At 38.2% G+C, this 19205-nt stretch overlaps 1 protein-coding gene across 1 annotated transcript in view; it reads right to left on the minus strand.

Moving 5' to 3' along the window:
- DNAH14 (dynein axonemal heavy chain 14) overlaps positions 1-19205 on the minus strand; it is a gene marked incomplete at both ends in the record, with an annotated part of 361185 nt that overhangs the window by 108808 nt on the left and 233172 nt on the right. The window contains 4 exons of the mRNA XM_081298208.1: positions 1968-2149; positions 3342-3533; positions 5579-5740; positions 6520-6717. Of these exons, the coding sequence (XP_081154334.1) occupies positions 1968-2149; positions 3342-3533; positions 5579-5740; positions 6520-6717 (734 nt within the window). The remainder of the gene's footprint in view (positions 1-1967; positions 2150-3341; positions 3534-5578; positions 5741-6519; positions 6718-19205) is intronic.

Raw genomic sequence — 19205 nt, forward strand, 5'->3', positions numbered from 1 at the left:
CCTTCTTTTGCAGTACTGGGGGTTGAGCCCAGGGGTACTCTATCACTGAGCTACATCCCCAGGCCTTTTTATTTTTTATTTTGAGACAGGTTCTCCTTAAGTTGCCAAAGTCACTTTTGAACTTACAATCCTCCAAAGACAGCTACAACTTCTTATGAAAACATCAGGCTTATGCTTCCTATCACAGGCAAACTAATCTAAATTCTCTATCATCAGTAGTGATGAAAAATCACATTGCCCTGCACGTCTTGTTGGCCAGTTGAGGCAGAGTATGTATGATTGCCAGTATTTCTTGATGCACCTGGATGAATAACATTTTTAACTGGTTTGGCTCCAGATAGGGAGCCTGGCTGTGTTCTATTCTCCAAGAGGGAGTCACAGACATGACTACTCTCATTCAGTATTCCCTAAGACAAAACAATGGATTTGGTCCAAACCCCTATTGGTACAATTAATTAGGGCATCTGATGAAGTGGCTTATTTTTAAAAATAATTGTTAGCTGGTCACATGACAGGTTGGGGGATGAACTTGTAGAGAAATGGTTGTATCAGATGGGCTTGGCAACCTTTCATGTCTCCACACAGGTCATACAAGGCAAGGTTTAACTGCAACTAATTTAACTCTTAGCTCTTTGCTTTGAATAACAACACAGGAAAAGTCCTGTGGCAGACACTACTTAAGATGAGTAGTGATGAAAAATCACATTGCCCTGCATCCAGTTCACTTAAATTGAGTCTGAGGCTAAGCTAAACCTGAGTCAGGACATTTAGTGAGACAAAAAAGAAGTTTTTTTGTTTTGTTTTGGTAGTGGGAATTGAACTCTCAGGGGCACTCAGCTACATCCTCAACCCTATTTTGTATTTTACTTAGAGACAGGATCTCACTGAGTTGCTTAGCACCTAGGTTTTTTTTTTTTTTTTTTTTTTTTTTTTGCTGAGGCTGGCTTTAAACTCTTGATCCTCCTTTCTCAGCCCCCGCCCCCAGCTGCTAGATTACAAGTGTGCACTTCTGAGCCCAGCTTCCAATAAAATATTAATATTATCTATGAAGATAAATTAGAACAGTTTAAAATTTTCAAAATCTTGGAAGCATATTTCATCTAGAGGTTTGGATAAAAATTCAGCCTGACCAATACCTAGACATGAGCCTATGAGATAATAAAATATAAACCTAGTCAAGTCCAATGATCCTCCGGCCTGTAGAACTATAAGCTAAAATATTAATTTTTGTTAAAAACATTAAGTTTGAGCCAGTATAAAAGAAAGTAGCTATAAAACCCTAGTAATAAAAATCTGATGCAGCTAATATTCTAGTACTACAAAGTATCTGATGCTAAGGGCCAAAGCATTGGTTTTCCAACTTATTTTGGCAGCATTACTGAATTTTGAGATGAAAATCTGACAAGTACTGTCAACTTATACATAAATAAAATAGGTCCTCTATAGTTCAATTGAAGCTATTTGCTGGGTTGAGACACTTTCTGTTGAGTATTAATTTGAACATAAATACTGATTTCACTGATATTACATGTCAAGTAATATTTTATTTCATATTCTCAATATGAAGCCCGAATTCTATATAGCTTTCCCAAAATTCCAGATAATAACTGTTACAAATGCAATATAATAAAGGGGAACCACTTCCAATGGGGTTAGTTAAGGAAAGCCTGACTAGTAAAGAATGTAAATGTCAGATGAAGTTGCATGCAAACATTACAGCAGTTCATACCTGGTAATCTTTCATTTGTCATCATGAGCTAGCCAACAACTGTAAATTTTTGTTTCTTAAAATGTGTTTGAAAACCACTGTCTTGAGACAATAAATAGTTATTGACAACATCCATAGATCTTAAAAATTCTGCAATATTTAGCTTTTTCCCCCATGGAAAAGGTAAATTGAGATCAACACTTACAAATAAAAGCACCAATATAAAATACATGTTTATTATTTGGTCTCAAAGTCTTACCTCTTTATTTGCATTTCCTCTTTTTGTGACCTCAAAATGTATGAAAATGTTTCCATGAACTGCAAGTAGGTTCTGGGAGTGATATAATAATGCCTTCCAGTTTCTTGAAAATATTTTGGGATCAAGTCATTTATGCTTTTGTGGATTTGAACACATGTTGGGGCAAAATTTTCATTTAAGTTCTGAAGAATAATAATTTTTTAAGGATTAAAAAAGAGCAATATGGATTTACATAAATAAAAGAAAACTGAACACTGTGAATAACTAGAAATAGTTTATCATTTCTGAGATGTGGAGATGTAGAGAAAGATCCTGGCTAAATGGGACCATGAACTTATAAACTTTAATAATCGGGATAGTGGAGAGGTAAGAAGAGGAAATCATATAACTAAAGATTAACGGCATATAGACTCATTCTCTTAGGCTTCACCCTTAATTTTGCTACAGCAAGGACTTAGGGCACCAGCATCAGTGGCCAGGGATTATGGTGCTTTTTTCATCTCTTAATTCCTTTCTTAAATGGTTATCAGCAGCAAGATACTCAAGGAAGTTTCCTTGAGTAAAACAGAGCTACAAAAAATGTGAGGAACCAAAGGATGCATAGGTGGGTAAAACCAGAATAGAAATGGCATCTCATTTGCTTACATTGGGAGAGAATTTAGGTTTAGACATAATTGAGTCCTGACTACCCATCTCCACTCCACCAATCCCAGATAGTACCGGTCACTTTTAACCCAGATGCATTTTCTTTCTAGTTCCACTTGCCTCTATTCTTCTTGGGTTTTGCCATCTTTGGACACTTGGACAAGCAAGAATACAGTCTGTTTCTAAGTCCTGCCTTGAGTTTCAGGCTCCAGGCATCGATATCTTCTTTTGTCAGCATTCTTTTCCCCCTTTCTATCATTTGGGTTATATGAGGTCTTTAATCACTCTAGATTAGATTCTTACTTATGGCTCATAAATTTGGAGCTAATTATATGTTGTGGTTTTTGTTCTCATTTTTTTATAATTTTGCTGTTATAGTCAAGCTGAACAATTTACAAGGCATACTCAGAAGGCTGCAGAATCCTTACCATAGGATCTGCTATGCAAAATGCAGGTGATTTTCCTTCATGGAAATCTCTGTTTACCATGGGGGGTGGAATAGTGAAGACACCCAGGCAGTGCAGAATCTGAGTGTAATTGAAATAGGGTGGGTAAGGGGGCAAAAAAGATCGGGAACTGATGAGGAGTCAAGATGAACAATTGACCCATTTTATAATTTGCCTTAGAAGTTGCCTATTTTTGCCCATCTAGGATTCATTGCTATTCAGAGATATAATGCTACCAGATGCTAGTAATAAAATGAAACCTTCACTTGCTTTAGATATTTACCTCTTTGTTCTCTAAATCCACCTTTTCCATTAAGAAAGAGTTGGCTACAAGAAGGAGAGCTTCTTCTGGCCACGTATGGTACCAATCCATTGTGCAGGAGCTAATCATAGAAGGGTATGCTCTACAATTTTGGCACAGGTTAGGTCCTGCAGGATTCATGATTATAAAAATATGAAGATATTTATATATTCTCTGAAAATTAATGAAAACATTTTGTTAAAATGTAATTCAGTACTTTGGAAAATATTATATTGAAAATTCCATTTAAAATATGCTTCAGTTCTTTCCTTAGTGGGTGGACTAGAGACTGATTAATTGTGCATTGAGTGTGCCAGCAACAGAGTCCTTCCCAGAGAACTCACAGTCCACAGAGCCATTCTGAGAACTCCTTTATGTGACTATACCCTCTTGGCTTCTGTTGGATGGACCCAATAGGAGAGGTTTGGACTCAGAACCCTCTTTTATGAAGGGGTTTGGTACTAGAGTTTTGTTGAGTAGGGGACCTTATATCAGATGACCATGGGGCTATTTGACTCTTTTTTTCTAGGGTGGTGTGCTTTTAGAGACCCACAAGACTCAAAGTGAGAAATGATCTGTTGAATTAAAGCTGAAAGGTACAGAGAGAAAGAAAATACCCACAGAACAAATAGGGCACCGGAGGAGGTAGTAATAAACTCTCACAGCTAAAGGATTATGGCCAAGCAATGCTAGATGATATATTTCTTTTTTTTTTAGCAGGTCCCAGGTGAAGTGCTAGTTTCTTTGAAATTTGCCTGTATTGCTTTTCCTCATCTGACCCTGTTCTTGGCAGTATTGGCCATGGGGCAGACTCCTTCCTTATGTCCATATGTCACTTTATAATAAATTTACATTCCTGAAAGCAGCCTCAGTGAATCATTGTTCCTTTTAACTCTGAGTCCACCTTGTACAAAATGATAATATCTTCAACTATCAAGCAACACATTTTGCTTTATAAGTATGGTAAAGTTGAAAAAAGACTAAAGGGTAAGATATTTCTTTTTTCCCCTCCTTCTTGACTGAAAAAATTTATAAAGGCAAATAAAACTTTTTAATGCAAATTTCATACAATACAGAAACGTTTAAAGTAAAAATGAAAGTACTTCTCTTTTTTTGACCCTTCCCCAAACTGCTACCTGAAAGTATCCAAAGTTAATAGTTTAAAGTGTACCTTTATTATTTTATTTTTATTATAAGATGCAGCAAATACTTTTTGAAAGCATGTATTTTATATATATATATAATTAAAATTGACTTCTAACTGGGGCTGTTGGTTTTTCATTTCTGGAGTGTACTATTCTCCATATTCCAAATCAGAATTTGTTATTCCTTCCCACTCACAATCTATTTAATAAATGAATTACTATAACAAGGCACTAGAGTACCACAAATTATCAGGATGACATTTGTTTTTTCTACCATAGCATCTGAAAATATAATTCAATCTGAGTATTCATTCATATTGCACACGTTCCCTATCAACTGTGGATTTCATTTCTGGATTTTGTTTTATTACAATTTCCTCTTGCATTAGATACTAAGGGTCTTTTGAGGAATGGTGGGAGACCAGGTTCAAATTTCAAATGACCCCAAGGTAGAAAAACCTGGCACTAGATATAAGTTAACCAGTGGTCCATCCCCAGTGAACATTGTGGCTTGAATAATCATGGCCACCCATTTAGTAAGCCACGGTTATCCAGTGTGTGGAAAAACACAGAAGGTCCAAGTCATTGGTCTGGTCTGTGTATATCATCAGACTGGTCTTTCACGGACTCCCGCTGCTAAGTTCATTATGAATATTGCTTGTTCTCTTTGGCCAATTTCTTTCGTATCCATCATCTTCTGGTCAATTCTAGGGCTACTCAAAGGAATGAGAAAATTCTTATGTTACACTCTTCCTGATTTGTTTCCAACAGAGTTGAAAAGAAACCTCATTAACTGGGAAAGAATCTGAAAAATAATCTTGGGTTCTTTTAACAAAAATTTGTATTGCCTACAGCATTACTATTTTTTTTTTAAACTGTTGATAACCAGACAGGCTCAAATAGTTGTTAATCTTAGACATATCTAAGATATGGAGTGTCTGGGTTTAGGGATAGTGATCATTATTTTAGCTTTAAAAACTCATATTTAACTTGAAAATCTTATACATAATTATAAATGTGGTCTGGTTTTAATTTAACATGACAATTTGATAAAGTTAATCCACAAAAAAGTACCTTTTGGAAGAATGCAAGTAAAGATTGTCTGTCATCCACATAGCCAGATTGTTCAGCCAAAGATCGAATCCTCATTGCGATAGAATCCAGCTCTTCATTTTCAAACAAGTTAGGTATTTTTCCTGAACTGACAGTGTAGCTCAAATCTTCCAAAAGTAATTTCTTAGGTGAAACATATATTTAGTCAGGAATGAGTAAATTATTCATATATTCTGCTTCTAACAAACTGAGAAAATAATAGTATTTAAGGGGAACTGAGGCTTTTCTTTTTTTTTAAAGCAAGCTAACTTCTTGATTCAATTCCATCAAATATACATTTTTTTCTGAGTCAAAATAAGCTTCATTGATCCATCCATTCATTCAGATATTAGAGAAATATATACTTGGTATTGACAGTATGTCACATATTTACATTAAGTACTGAAGCAAGAGGTAAGGGAGGATGGGTATAGTAATGAACTGAGCAGGAATCTTGCTTCAAGCAGTTCACAGAAACCCTGAATACATCTACATTTGAGTTTGAATAGTAGACAAACTAGAAATAACATGGCAGAGGGATTGTTTTCACTTAACCAAGTTCATCTCTCAATAGACGGTTTCAAATCCAATGAGACAGGAAAGAGAAGAGAAAAAGCAGGGAAAGAAACTCTACCTGAAGAATTATTATGAAAGTAGGAAACATTTTGCTTTTGAGAATAAAAATAAGTTTTCGAACAAAAGTTCCCACTCCTTTCAGCAGACTACAATTATTCAAAACTATGGCATGATCACAAATACATGAACTCTGTGGGCTATGATTAGGCAAGGGCAAAGAATAATGAAAAGAATTAATATAGTAGGCTAATTGGACTATGTATAAGTATTTTCTTTTTAAATATCAAATTACTTGGGGGTACATAAATATCAAACTTTAACAAATAATAAAGACAGAAAGCACTTACATGTTCTAGGGATAAGTTAGAAACCATCAGAACAGTGGCATTCCCTTCTAACCCTGTTTGAAGAAACACCTTTTTAAGAACTTCTTTGAATTCTGTGTAGGCATAATTGCGAGATACAGGCACTCGGTATAGTTTGTGTTCTGCCACATAACAGGCTAAGGTTGCACAAGTTTGTTTTCCACAGCCATCTGTTCCAATCTTTGAAAGAAAAAATATCCAATCCAACATATGATTTCTATAAATTTTCTGGGAGTCTGTCAATATACAAGTTGGCTTACTTGTGCTCAAAATTTTGTCAGTAAACATATTTTAGACGATTTTTATTTGTAACTTTTTAGGTGGTATATTAAAAATAATTTAAATATTTTATCAAACTTTTACAAGGCACTTATTCACATTCAATATTTTAATAGCCTCTTGAAATATATGAAATAATTTTTCTGAAAATATCATCATTATGTCACCATTGATATTTGATTCATTTATAAGAAACTAGACTAGATATTTATGTTCAGCAATAATGAATTCTCTTTTCTTTTCCTGCTACTTTAGATGCTGATTTCTTCTTCTCTTTCTATGGCTTTGAGATGTAATGTTAGATTATTTATTTGTTGACACAATATCTTTTATTTTTTTATGTGGTGCTGAGGATCAAACCCAGTGCCTTGTGCATGCCAGGTGAGCACACCATTATTTGAGCCACATCCCCAGCCCAACTTTCTATTCTTTTAATGTATGAGCTCAATGCAATGAACTTTCCTCTTGGAACTGCCTTTATAGTATCCCAGAGATTTTCATATGTTATATTGCTATTTTCATTTACCTCTAAGTATTTGTTAATTCTATCCCTGATTTCTTCTCCTTTCCATTGATCATTCAATAGTGTATTATTTAGTCTCCAGGTGTTAATGTAGCTTCTATTTTTTATTTTATTGTTGATTTCTAATTTTATTCCATTATGATCTGATAGAATGCAAGGCATTATCTCTACTTGTTTGTATTTGTTGAGTTGTTTTGTGGCCCAATATATGATCTATTTTAGAGAATGATCTGTGTGCTGCTGAGAAGAAAGTGCATTCAGTCACTGAAGGATGAAATAGTCTATATGTATCTTTAAGTCTAAATTATTAATTGTATTTTTTAGTTCTATAGCTTTTTTATTTACTTTTTGCTTGGAGGATCTATTGAGTAGTGAGAGAGGTGTGTTAAAGTCACCCAGTATTATTGTGTTGTGGTCTATTTGATTCTTAAAATTGAGATGGGTTTGTTTGATATACACAAATGCTCCATTTTGGGGAACATAACTATTTATGATTGTTATGTCTTGTTGATATATAATTCCCTTAAGCAGTATGAAATGATCTTCTTTGTTCCTGCTAATTAACTTTGGCTAAAAGTCCACTTTAGTTGATATGAGGATAAAAACCCTTGCTTGTTTATGTGATCCATGTGAATGATATGTTGTTTTTTCCCTATCCTTTTACCTTCTTTGCCTATGAGGTGAGTCTCTTGGAGACAGCATATTGTTGGGTCTAGTCTTTTAATCCAATCTGCCAGTCTGTGTCTTTTGATTGAAGAGTTTAGGCCATTAACATTCAATATTATTGAGAAATGGTTTTCATTCCCTTTAATTTTGATTTATTTTAATTTGAATTAGTTTCTCCATTGACTGATTATTCTTCTAGTGTTGTTCTTCCCTTGTTTGTTTTCAGTTCTATTTTTCATTACTTCTTCATGAAATATTTAATTATAAATATATTGTAGTACAGGCTTTCTAGATGTGAATTCTTTTTTTTTTCTTTGAAAATCAACTTTATTTTTTTATTTTTTTTTTAAATTTTTTTTTATTGATTATTTATCGCATTACATAGTTCATGATATATCATCTTTCATACATTAGACTCAAATTGTGCTTTGAACTCCCATTTTCACCCCAAATACAGATTGCAGAATCACATCTGTTACATATTCGCATTTTTACATAATGCCATATTAGTGACTGTTGTATTCTGCTACATTTCCTATCCCCTACTATCCCCCCTCCCCTCCCCTCCCCTCCCATCTTCCCTCTCTACCTCCCCTGCTGTTGTTCAATTCTCTCCCTTTTTTTTTTCCCTCCCCCTTGCCCCTCATAACCTCTTATAATTTTATGTATCCTTGAAGGTCTCCTACCATTTCCATATGCTTTCCCTTCTCTCTCCGTTTCTCTCCCCCCATTCGTCTTTGTTTACTGTAGTCTTTTCCTCATGCTCTTTCTTCCTGTTCTGTTCTTAGTTGTTCTCTTTATATCAAAGCAGACATTTGGCATTTGTTTTTCAGGGCTTGGCTAGCTTCGCTTAGCATAATCTGCTCTAATGCCATCCATTTCCCTGCAAATTCTATGATTTTGTCATTTCTTAGTGCTGCATAATACTCCATTGTGTATAGATGCCACATTTTTTTTATCCATTCATCAATTGAAGGGCATCTAGGTTGGTTCCACAGTCTAGCTATTGTGAATTGTGCCGCTATAATCATTGATGCAGCCGTATCCCTATAGTGCGCTCTTTTAAGGTCCTCAGGGAATAGTCCGAGAAGTGCGATAGCTGGGTCAAATGGTGGTTCCATTCCCAGCTTTCCCAGGAATCTCCATACTGCTTTCCAAATTGGCCTCACCATTTTGCAGTCCCACCAGCAGTGTACAAGTGTACCCTTTTCCCCACATCCCCGCCAACACTTGTTGTTGTTTGACTTCATAATGGCTGCCAATCTTACTGGAGTGAGATGGTATCTTAGGGTGGTTTTGATTTGCATTTCTCTGATTGCTAGAGATGGTGAGCATTTTTTCATGTACTTGTTGATTGATTGTATGTCCTCCTCTGAGAAGTGTCTGTTGAGGTCCTTGGCCCATTTGTTAATTGGGTTATTTGTTATCTTATTGTTTAATTTTTTGAGTTCTTTGTACATTCTGGATATTAGGGCTCTATCGGAGGTGTGGGGGGTAAAGATTTGTTCCCAGGATGTAGGCTCTCTATTTACCTCTTTTATTGTTTCTCTTGCTGAGAAAAAACTTTTTAGTTTAAGTAAGTCCCATTTGTTTATTCTTGTTGTTAACTCTTGGGCTATGGGTGTCCTATTAAGGAATTTGGAGCCCGACCCCACAATTTGTAGATCGTAGCCAACTTTTTCTTCTATCAGACGCAGTGTCTCTGATTTGATACCTAGCTCCCTGATCCATTTTGAGTTAATTTTTGTGGATGGCGAGAGAAAGGGATTCAGTTTCATTTTGTTGCATATGGATTTCCAATTTTCCCAGCACCATTTGTTGAAAATGCTATCCTTCCTCCATTGCATGCTTTTAGCCCCTTTATCAAATATAAGATAGTTGTAACTTTGTGGATTAGTCTCTGTGTCTTCTATTCTGTACCATTGGTCTACCCACCTGTTTTGGTACCAGTACCATGCTGTTTTTGTTACTATTGCTTTGTAGTACAGTTTGACCTCTGGTATCGCTATGCCTCCAGATTCACACTTCCTGCTTAGAATTGCTTTTGCTATTCTGGGTCTTTTGTTTTTCCATATGAATTTCATGATTGCTTTGTCTATTTCTACAAGAAATGCCATTGGGATTTTGATTGGCATCGCATTAAACCTGTAGAGAAGTTTGGGTAATATCGCCATTTTGATGATGTTAGTTCTGCCTATCCATGAACAGGGTACATTTTTCCATCTTCTGAGATCTTCTTCTATCTCTCTCTTTATGGTTCTATAGTTTTCATTGTATAAATCTTTCACCTCTTTTGTTAGGTTGATTCCCAAGTATCTTATTTTCTTTGAGGATATTGTGAATGGAGTGGTTTTCCTTATTTCCATTTCAGAGGTTTTGTTGCTGATATACAGGAATGCCTTTGATTTATGCGTGTTGATTTTATACCCTGCCACTTTGCTGAATTCATTTATTAACTCTAGCAGCTTCTTTGTAGACTCTTTTGGGTCTGTTAAGTATATTATCATGTCATCCGCAAATAGCGATAGTTTAATTTCTTCTTTTCCTATTTTTATGCCTTTAATTTCTTTTGTCTGTCTAATTGCTCTGGCTAGTACTTCGAGAACTAAATTGAATAGAAGTGGTGATAGAGGGCATCCCTGTCTTGTTCCAGATTTTAGAGGAAATGCCTTCAGTTTTTCTCCGTTTAGGATGATGCTAGCCTGAGGTTTAGCATATACAGCTTTTACAATGTTGAGGTAAGTTCCTGTTATCCCTAGTTTTTCTAGTGTTTTGAACATAAAGGGATGCTGTACTTTGTCAAATGCTTTTTCTGCATCCATCGAGATGATCATGTGGTTCTTGTCTTTAAGTCTATTGATGTGGTGAATAGCATTTATTGATTTCCGTATATTGAACCATCCTTGCATCCCAGGAATGAATCCTACTTGATCATGGTGCACAAGTTTTCTGATATGTTTTTGTATTCGATTCGCCAGAATTTTATTGAGAATTTTTGCATCCAAGTTCATTAGAGATATTGGTCTGTAGTTTTCTTTCTTTGAAGTATCTTTGTCTGGTTTTGGGATCAAAGTGATGTTGGCCTCATAGAATGAATTTGGAAGAGCTCCTTCTTTTTCTACTTCTTGAAATAGCTTGAAAAGTATTGGTATTAATTCTTCTTTGAAGGTTTTGTAGAACTCCGCTGTATAGCCATCTGGTCCAGGGCTTTTCTTAGTTGGTAGTCTTTTGATGGCTTCTTCTATTTCTTCTTTTGTTATTGGTCTGTTTAAATTGTGTGTGTCTTCCTGTCTCAATCTGGGCAAATCATATGCCTTAAGAAATTTATCGATATCTTCATTATCTTCTATTTTATTGGAATATAGGGTTTCAAAATACTTTCTAATTATCTTCTGTATTTCTGTAGTGTCTGTTGTGATATTGCCTTTTTCATCCCGTATGTTAGTAATTTGAGTTCTCTCTCTTCTTCTTTTCGTTAGCATGGCTAAGGGCTTGTCTATCTTATTTATTTTTTCAAAGAACCAACTTTTAGTTTTATCTATCTTTTCAATGGTTTCTTTTGTTTCAATTTCGTTGATTTCTGCTCTAATTTTAATTATTTCTTGTCTTCTACTACATTTGCTGTTGTTTTGCTCTTCCTTTTCTAGGTTTTTGAGGTGTTGTGTGAGTTCATTTATTTGTTGGTTTTTTCTTTTTTTGAGGTAAGAACTCCAAGAAATGAATTTCCCTCTTAAAACTGCTTTCATTGTGTCCCATAGATTCTGGTATGTTGTGTCTGTGTTGTCATTTGACTCTAAGAATTTTTTCATCTCCTCCTTTATTTCTTCTACAACCCATTGATCATTCAATAACATATTGTTCATTTTCCATGTGATGTAGGATTTTTCCTTCCTTCTTTTATCATTGATTTCCAATTTCATTCCATTATGGTCAGATATGGTGCATGGTATTATCTCCACGCCCTTATAATTACTAAGAGTTGCCTTATGGCATAATATATGGTCTATCTTTGAGTAGGATCCATGTGCTGCTGAGAAGAACGTGTATCCACTTGATGATGGTTGATATATTCTATATATGTCGGTTAAGTCTAGGTTATTGATTGTGCTGTTGAGTTCTATAGTTTCTTTATTCAGCTTTTGTCTAGAGGATCTGTCTAATGGCGAGAGCGGTGTGTTGAAGTCACCCATAATTATTGTGTTGTGGTCTATTTGACTCTTGAACTTGAGGAGAGTTTGTTTTATGAACGTTGCAGCTCCATTGTTTGGTGCATACAAATTGATGATTGTTATGTCTTGTTGGTGGATGGTTCCTTTTAACAGTATATAGTGACCTTCTTTATCCTTCTTGATTAACTTAGGTTTGAAGTTGATTTTATTCGATATGAGTATGGCCACTCCTGCTTGCTTCCGAGGGCCATATGAGTGGTATGATTTTTCCCAACCTTTTACCTTCAGCCTGTGTATGTCTTTTCCTATCATATGAGTCTCCTGAAGGCAGCATATTGTTGGATTTGTTTTTTTGATCCAGGTTACTAGCCTATGTCTCTTGAATGGTGAATTTAGGCCATTAACATTTAAGGTTACAATTGAGATATGATTTGTATTTCCAGTCATGCTTCTTTATTTATTAATTTTAGTTTGGCTAGTTTTGCTTTTTGGTTGTTTTCCTCCCCCTTTACTGAGATACCTCCTGCTGTTAGTTTTGGGCACTATTTATCAAATCCTCTTCTTGTAGTGTTTTGTTCAAAATGCTTTGCAGAGCTGGTTTTCTTGCTGCAAATTCTTTTAGCTTTTGTTTATCATGAAAGATTTTAATTTCATTGTCAAATTTGAAGCTCAATTTTGCTGGATATAGTATTCTTGGTTGGAATCCATTATTTTTCAGCGTTTGAAATACGTTATTCCAGGATCTTCTCGCTTTCAAAGTTTGTGATGAGAAATCGGTCGTTAACCTAATTGGTTTACCCCTGAAAGTAATCTGCCTCTTTTCTCTCGTAGCTTTTAATATTCTCTCCTTGTTCTGTACGTTGGCTATCTTCATAATTATATGTCTTGGGGTTGGTCTATTATGGTTTTGAATGTTTGGGGTCCTGTAGGCTTCCAGGATTTGGCAATCCATTCCATCTTTCATCTCTGGGAAGTTTTCTAGAATTATTTCATTTAATATGCTGTCCATTCCTTTGGTTTGAAACTCTGTGCCTTCTTCTATCCCTATGACTCTCAGATTTGGTTTTTTTATGACATCCCATAACTCTTGAATAGATTGTTCGTGGGATTTAAGCATCTTTTCTGTGTTGACTATATTCTTTTCAAGTTGATAAACCTTGTCTTCATTATCTGATGTTCTGACTTCTACTTGATCAAGTCTATTTGTAATATTCTCGTTTGAGTTTTTAATTTGGCTTATAGTTTCCTGCAATTCTAGGATTATTGTTTGATTTTTTTTAAGATCTCTATCTCCTGGTAGATCTCGTTCTTTGCCATTTGAATTTGTTTGTTTAATTCATTTTCAAAATATACTTTTATTTCTTGGACTTGCTGTCTCATGTCTTCTCTAATATTCCTTTCCATTCGAGTTAGGTATCCCTTGAGTTCTTTCCATATCCCTGTTTCTGAAGTTTCTATGTCCTCCTGTAGAATTGAGTTGTCTTGCATTGTTTGAAATCCTTTTTTCCCTTGTTTTCTCATGTTTTCCACGTTACTTTCCAGCTCTTTTTGATTGTCGTGTTTCTGCTCTCTTCTATAGATTTGTTTTGTTTCTGTATTACTCTGATGTCTCTCCTTTGTGTTGTTGAACTATGCCTGCTAACGTGGATTCTGCTGGGAAGGAATTCCGACGTCCGAGCTCCAGTGACGACACTACTCTGCTATGCCGTGCCCCAGTCTCCTTGCCGGGGTGCCCTAATGGGGGTGTGTGACTGGACTGTCTCTGTTTGGTTTCAGCACCCGGTCGTGGCAGGCGGGCAGACTCCCGCCGCCCAGTATCTCAGGCCGTGGGCAGGTGATCCATCGCCAGCGGGAGGGCGTTCTCCTACCGCCCAGTTACGCTGGCAATGGATGAACTGTCGCCGGCGGGCCTGCAGTTTACAGCTGCCCAGTCACGAGAGCCTTGCCTCTAGTCTCCTGTTCTCTCCTGCTAGGCTTGGGTTCTCCTGCTAGACCAGATTTCCCCTCAGTGATGGTTCTCGGCAGTTCAAGCTGTACTCTGGGCCTGTTTTGTTGCAATCTGTGGGAGAGTGGCAGTGGATACTTCAGCTCTCTAAGATGGTGGCCGCTGTTTGCCTTAGCGGAGTGTCCCTTGTGGGGGGCGGGGCCTTACCGTCTTCCTTCCCCGACTGCAATCCCGAACTCAGCCCGGGGGTCAGTGCGGGCTTGGGCTTGGCTAGTGGGATACCACCATGTCGCAGCCACTTAATTCCCTGCTGACTGGTTAACCCCTTCTCTGCGGCGCCACGCCTTCTGTAGCCTCGGGGCAGGCCGCGCGTGTCAGACAGCCTGGATCTCCGGGGTCACACTGTTGGCTTTTGGGATCCCCGGCACTCTATGGTTTTGATTTTTTCTGCTTGCCCCTCCCCCAGCGCTGGCTAGGCAGGTTTTGTTTTGTCCGCTGATGGGACGGGGGGTTGAGCGTCAGGTGCCTCTAGCTCCCCTTTAGTCTTTATGCAGGCTCACTCTGATACTGCCTCCCCCTGAAAGTCTAGGAGAGATTTTATGCGAAATCCCCCTAAGTTTGGGGGCTGGGCTGGGTCACACACACCTGTTTTGTTGCTGCAATCTGTTGGAGAGTGGCGGTGGATACTTCAGCCCTCTAAGATGGTGGCCGCTGTTTGCCTTAGCGGAGTGTCCCTTGTGGGGGGCGGGGCCTTACCGTCTTCCTTCCCCGACTGCAATCCCGAACTCAGCCCGGGGGTCAGTGCGGGCTTGGGCTTGGCTGGTGGGATACCACCGTGTCGCAGCCACTTAATTCCCTGCTGACTGGTTAACCCCTTCTCTGCGGCGCCACGCCTTCTGTAGCCTCGGGGCAGGCCGCGCGTATCAGACAGCCTGGATCTCCGGGGTCACACCGTTAGCTTTTGGGATCCCCGGCACTCTATGGTTTTGATTTTTTCTGCTTGCCCCTCCCCCAGCGCTGGCTAGGCAGGTTTTGTTTTGTCCGCTGATGGGAGGAGGGATTGAGCGTCAGGTGCCTCTAGCTCCCCTTTAGTCTTTATGCAGGCTCACTCTGATACTGCCTCCCCCTGAAAGTCTAGGAGAGATTTTATAGGAAATCCCCCTAAGTATGGGGGCTGGGCTGGGTCACACACACCTGTTTTGTTGCTGCAATCTGTTGGAGAGTGGCGGTGGATACTTCAGCCCTCTAAGATGGTGGCCGCTGTTTGCCTTAGCGGAGTGTCCCTTGTGGGGGGCGGGGCCTTACCGGCTTCCTTCCCCGACTGCAATCCCGAACTCAGCCCGGGGGTCAGTGCGGGCTTGGGCTTGGCTGGTGGGATACCACCGTGTCGCAGCCACTTAATTCCCTGCTGACTGGTTAACCCCTTCTCTGCGGCGCCACGCCTTCTGTAGCCTCGGGGCAGGCCGCGCGTATCAGACAGCCTGGATCTCCGGGGTCACACCGTTAGCTTTTGGGATCCCCGGCACTCTATGGTTTTGATTTTTTCTGCTTGCCCCTCCCCCAGCGCTGGCTAGGCAGGTTTTGTTTTGTCCGCTGATGGGAGGAGGGATTGAGCGTCAGGTGCCTCTAGCTCCCCTTTAGTCTTTATGCAGGCTCACTCTGATACTGCCTCCCCCTGAAAGTCTAGGAGAGATTTTATAGGAAATCCCCCTAAGTATGGGGGCTGGGCTGGGTCACACACACCTGTTTTGTTGCTGCAATCTGTTGGAGAGTGGCGGTGGATACTTCAGCCCTCTAAGATGGTGGCCGCTGTTTGCCTTAGCGCGATGTGAATTCTTTTAACTTTTGTTTATCATGAAAGGTTTTCATTTTATCATTAATTCCGTAACTTAATTTTGTGGGTATAGTAATCTTGGCTGGCATTCATTTTCTTTCAGAGCTTTGTATATATTATTCTAAGACTTAGCTTTTAGGGTTTGGGTTGAGAAATCATGGGAGATCAGATTGGTTTCCCTCTAAATGCGATCTGTCCATTTTCTCTGGTGGCCTTTAAAGTTCTATCCTTGTTATGTATTTTAAGCATTTTAATAATAAAATGCTTTGGTGTGGGTCTGTTGTAATTTTGTGTACTTGGGATTTTGTAAGCTTTCTTGTAATTGATTTTCCATTTTATTCTTAAGGTTTGGGACATTTTATCATATTATTTCATTGAAGAGATTGTGCATTCCATTGGTTTGCATGTCTGCACCTTCATCTATCCTGATAAATCTTAAATTAGGCCTTTTCATGACATCCTGCATTTCTTGGAAGTTCTGTTCATAGTCTCTCTCTTTCTCTTTTTTTTTGTTACTTTGGATTGAACTCTCAAGGGCACTCAACCACTGAGCCTGTCACATCCCCAGCCCTATTTTGTATTTTATTTAGAGACAGGGTCTCACTGAGTAGCTTAGCACCTCATTTTTTGCTGAAGCTAGCTTTGAACTCATGATCCTCCTATCTCAGCCTCACAAGCAGCTGGCATTACAGGTGGATGCCACCATGCCCAGCTGGTGTTCATAGTCTCTTAACATCTTTTCTCCATGGCAACTTTATTTTCAAGATTATATATTTTGTCCCCATTGCCTGAAACTCTTTTTTCCAAGTGGTCTAGTCTATTGGTGATGCTTTCCATTGAATTTATAATTTGGTTTATTGATTCCTTCATTTTGAGAATTTTTGCTTGATTTTTTTTCAGAATCTCTCTCTCTTTATTGTAGTGATCTTTCATTTCCTATATTTTTCTCTCTGATTTTACTCCTTACATCATCCTTTATCTCACAAATAAGTTTGACTATGTATATTCTAAACTCCTTCTCTGACATTTCTTCAGAGAAAGAAATGGTGTCAATGGATTCTATTATTGAAGTATCTTGATTTGGTAGGGGTGATTGTTCCCTTGCTTTTCCATGTTGTTTGTGTGTCTATCTATCTAACACTGTGGATCTGAGGCAGTGGAGATTCTACCCTGTGAACTTATAGTGTCCCTAAGGTTTCTATTTACCTCGGCATTTATGGAGAGAAAAATAATAACAGCTGCCAATGCAAACAATATATAGCGTTAAACCAATGATGTTTATGATGTCAAAATAAACATAAATGATATGATGGGTTATTGCCAACAATAAAAACAGTAAATTTGAAAAAGGGTTTACTATTTTGAATGGTGGACATGGAGTGAACCGAAGTGATGTAGGGTGTGATGATTATGAGGGAGGAGGAAAGAAGGTAGAGTAAAAAATTAAAGGAAGAGTGAAAGAACAATAGAGATAAGCTGTTAGCAGAGGAAAAGAGAGGAGAATCAAGGGAAACAGATAAGTGAGAGAAAAAAATACTTTATATAAAGGAAAAATTTTAAAAATTTAAAAAAAGAATAAAAACAAAACTGAAATATACTAATCAAACATCCTAGTCCTCAAAAAACTGATCCATGAAAAATAATTGGTTTCAAAAATGCTAGAAATAAGAAAAAAAGAAAACAGACATGAATATGTATAAATATCCATGAACCATTAAGGTTACAATTAAACAGAGAAAAAGAAAAAGAAAAAAAAGATAATTATTTCTATTGGAGTTCAAAAGATTCTCAGTTTCCCTTCTTAAAGCACTGTTAGGTGGGTTTTTCTAGGGTATGATGCTTGCTCCTCCCTCAGGTTGGGGTTGCTAGAGGTAACCCATAGGAGGAACTCTGGAGACAGGGTTTAGGCTTAAGTCGGCTCCAGGCTCCAGCTGAATACCAACTAGTTTGAAGACTTTTTTCTTTTTGACAGTGCTGGGGGTTGAACCCAGGGCTTTATGCATGCAAAACAAGCAGCAGTCTACCAACTGAGCTATAACCCCAGCCCTGGTTAGGATATTTTAAATCAGCACTCCTCCAGGGCCCAGCAATTGCTGGTGCATGCTGGAAGACTGCAGTCCAGGGATCTACCCTGGGTTCCACTTGTGTGGTGGAGGAGCCAATTCTTAGTCCACTCCATCACCTGTGGACCCCATATTTCTTGATCTCAGGTTCAGTCTCCAAACTCAATCTATCCCACCTCTGCCCTTTCAAAACCCCAGCTAGTAGCAGGTCTTCCAGCCGGTCCTGCAACCAGGTGGATTAGAGAGGGAAAGGAAGAGCCTGGTGGGTTTCCCTGACCAGTTGTCTCCTTGTTAACCTCTCTTTATGTTTGATTTTCTCCTGGTCAGTTAGGCATACTCTTTGTCTTGCAATGTGGGTTTTTCAGGCCTGTATTTCAAGCCAATTTCAGGTTTGCCAGGAATTGGCTCCATCAGCTGCTGGCCCCCACATTGTGGCTGCAAAATGGTTCCTTCCTCTGTCCTCCACATGCTGACAGGAGAGATGTAATTTCTTTCCCATAAAGGATATTGTGCAGCATGCTTTTCAGTTTATTCAGGCAGTGTCTTTGATCTCTAAACTCTCCATACCTAGACACACCTCAGGCCTCCTAAAAATATGGGTTCCTTTAATTTTCTTATCCCTCTGCTTGCAGAGGGACCACTCTGGGTGGTGCCTCTAGCTGCAGCAGTGGCTGTGTGCTGGAGATTTCTTCCTTATTTTATTAAATCCAACCTCTTGATTCCTCAATCTGCTTGATTGTCCAGTATTAAATTCCAGTAAAGCATCCCTGTTCCCTGTTTCATTTACCCACCTTATTGAGAACTTGCCTATCTGCTTTCTTGGTCCTACTGTATTCCACCATTTTGAAACTCAACTAAGGTTTACTCTTTAGGTTGTGAAGTTTTATGTGTTTTGACAAATATATAGTGTAATGAATTCACTGTGATTGTGTCAAACAAATTTTCACCACCTTAAAAAGTCTGTGTTTCACTTTCTCTCCTGACCAAAACTTTGGCAACCACTAATCTCATCATCTCCATAGTTTTGCCTTTTTCAGACAATATAATTGGAATAATGTAGTTATAGCCTTTCCAGATTGGCTTATTTCACTTAGCCTTTAAGAATCACCATGTCTTTTGCAGTTTGATAGCTCATTTCTTTTATCCCTGAATAATATTATATTGTAAAAATGACCACAGTTTGTTTACT

This window comes from Spermophilus citellus (assembly GCF_964194105.1).
Source record: "Spermophilus citellus genome assembly, chromosome: 6".
Classification (NCBI taxonomy): domain Eukaryota; kingdom Metazoa; phylum Chordata; class Mammalia; order Rodentia; family Sciuridae; genus Spermophilus; species Spermophilus citellus.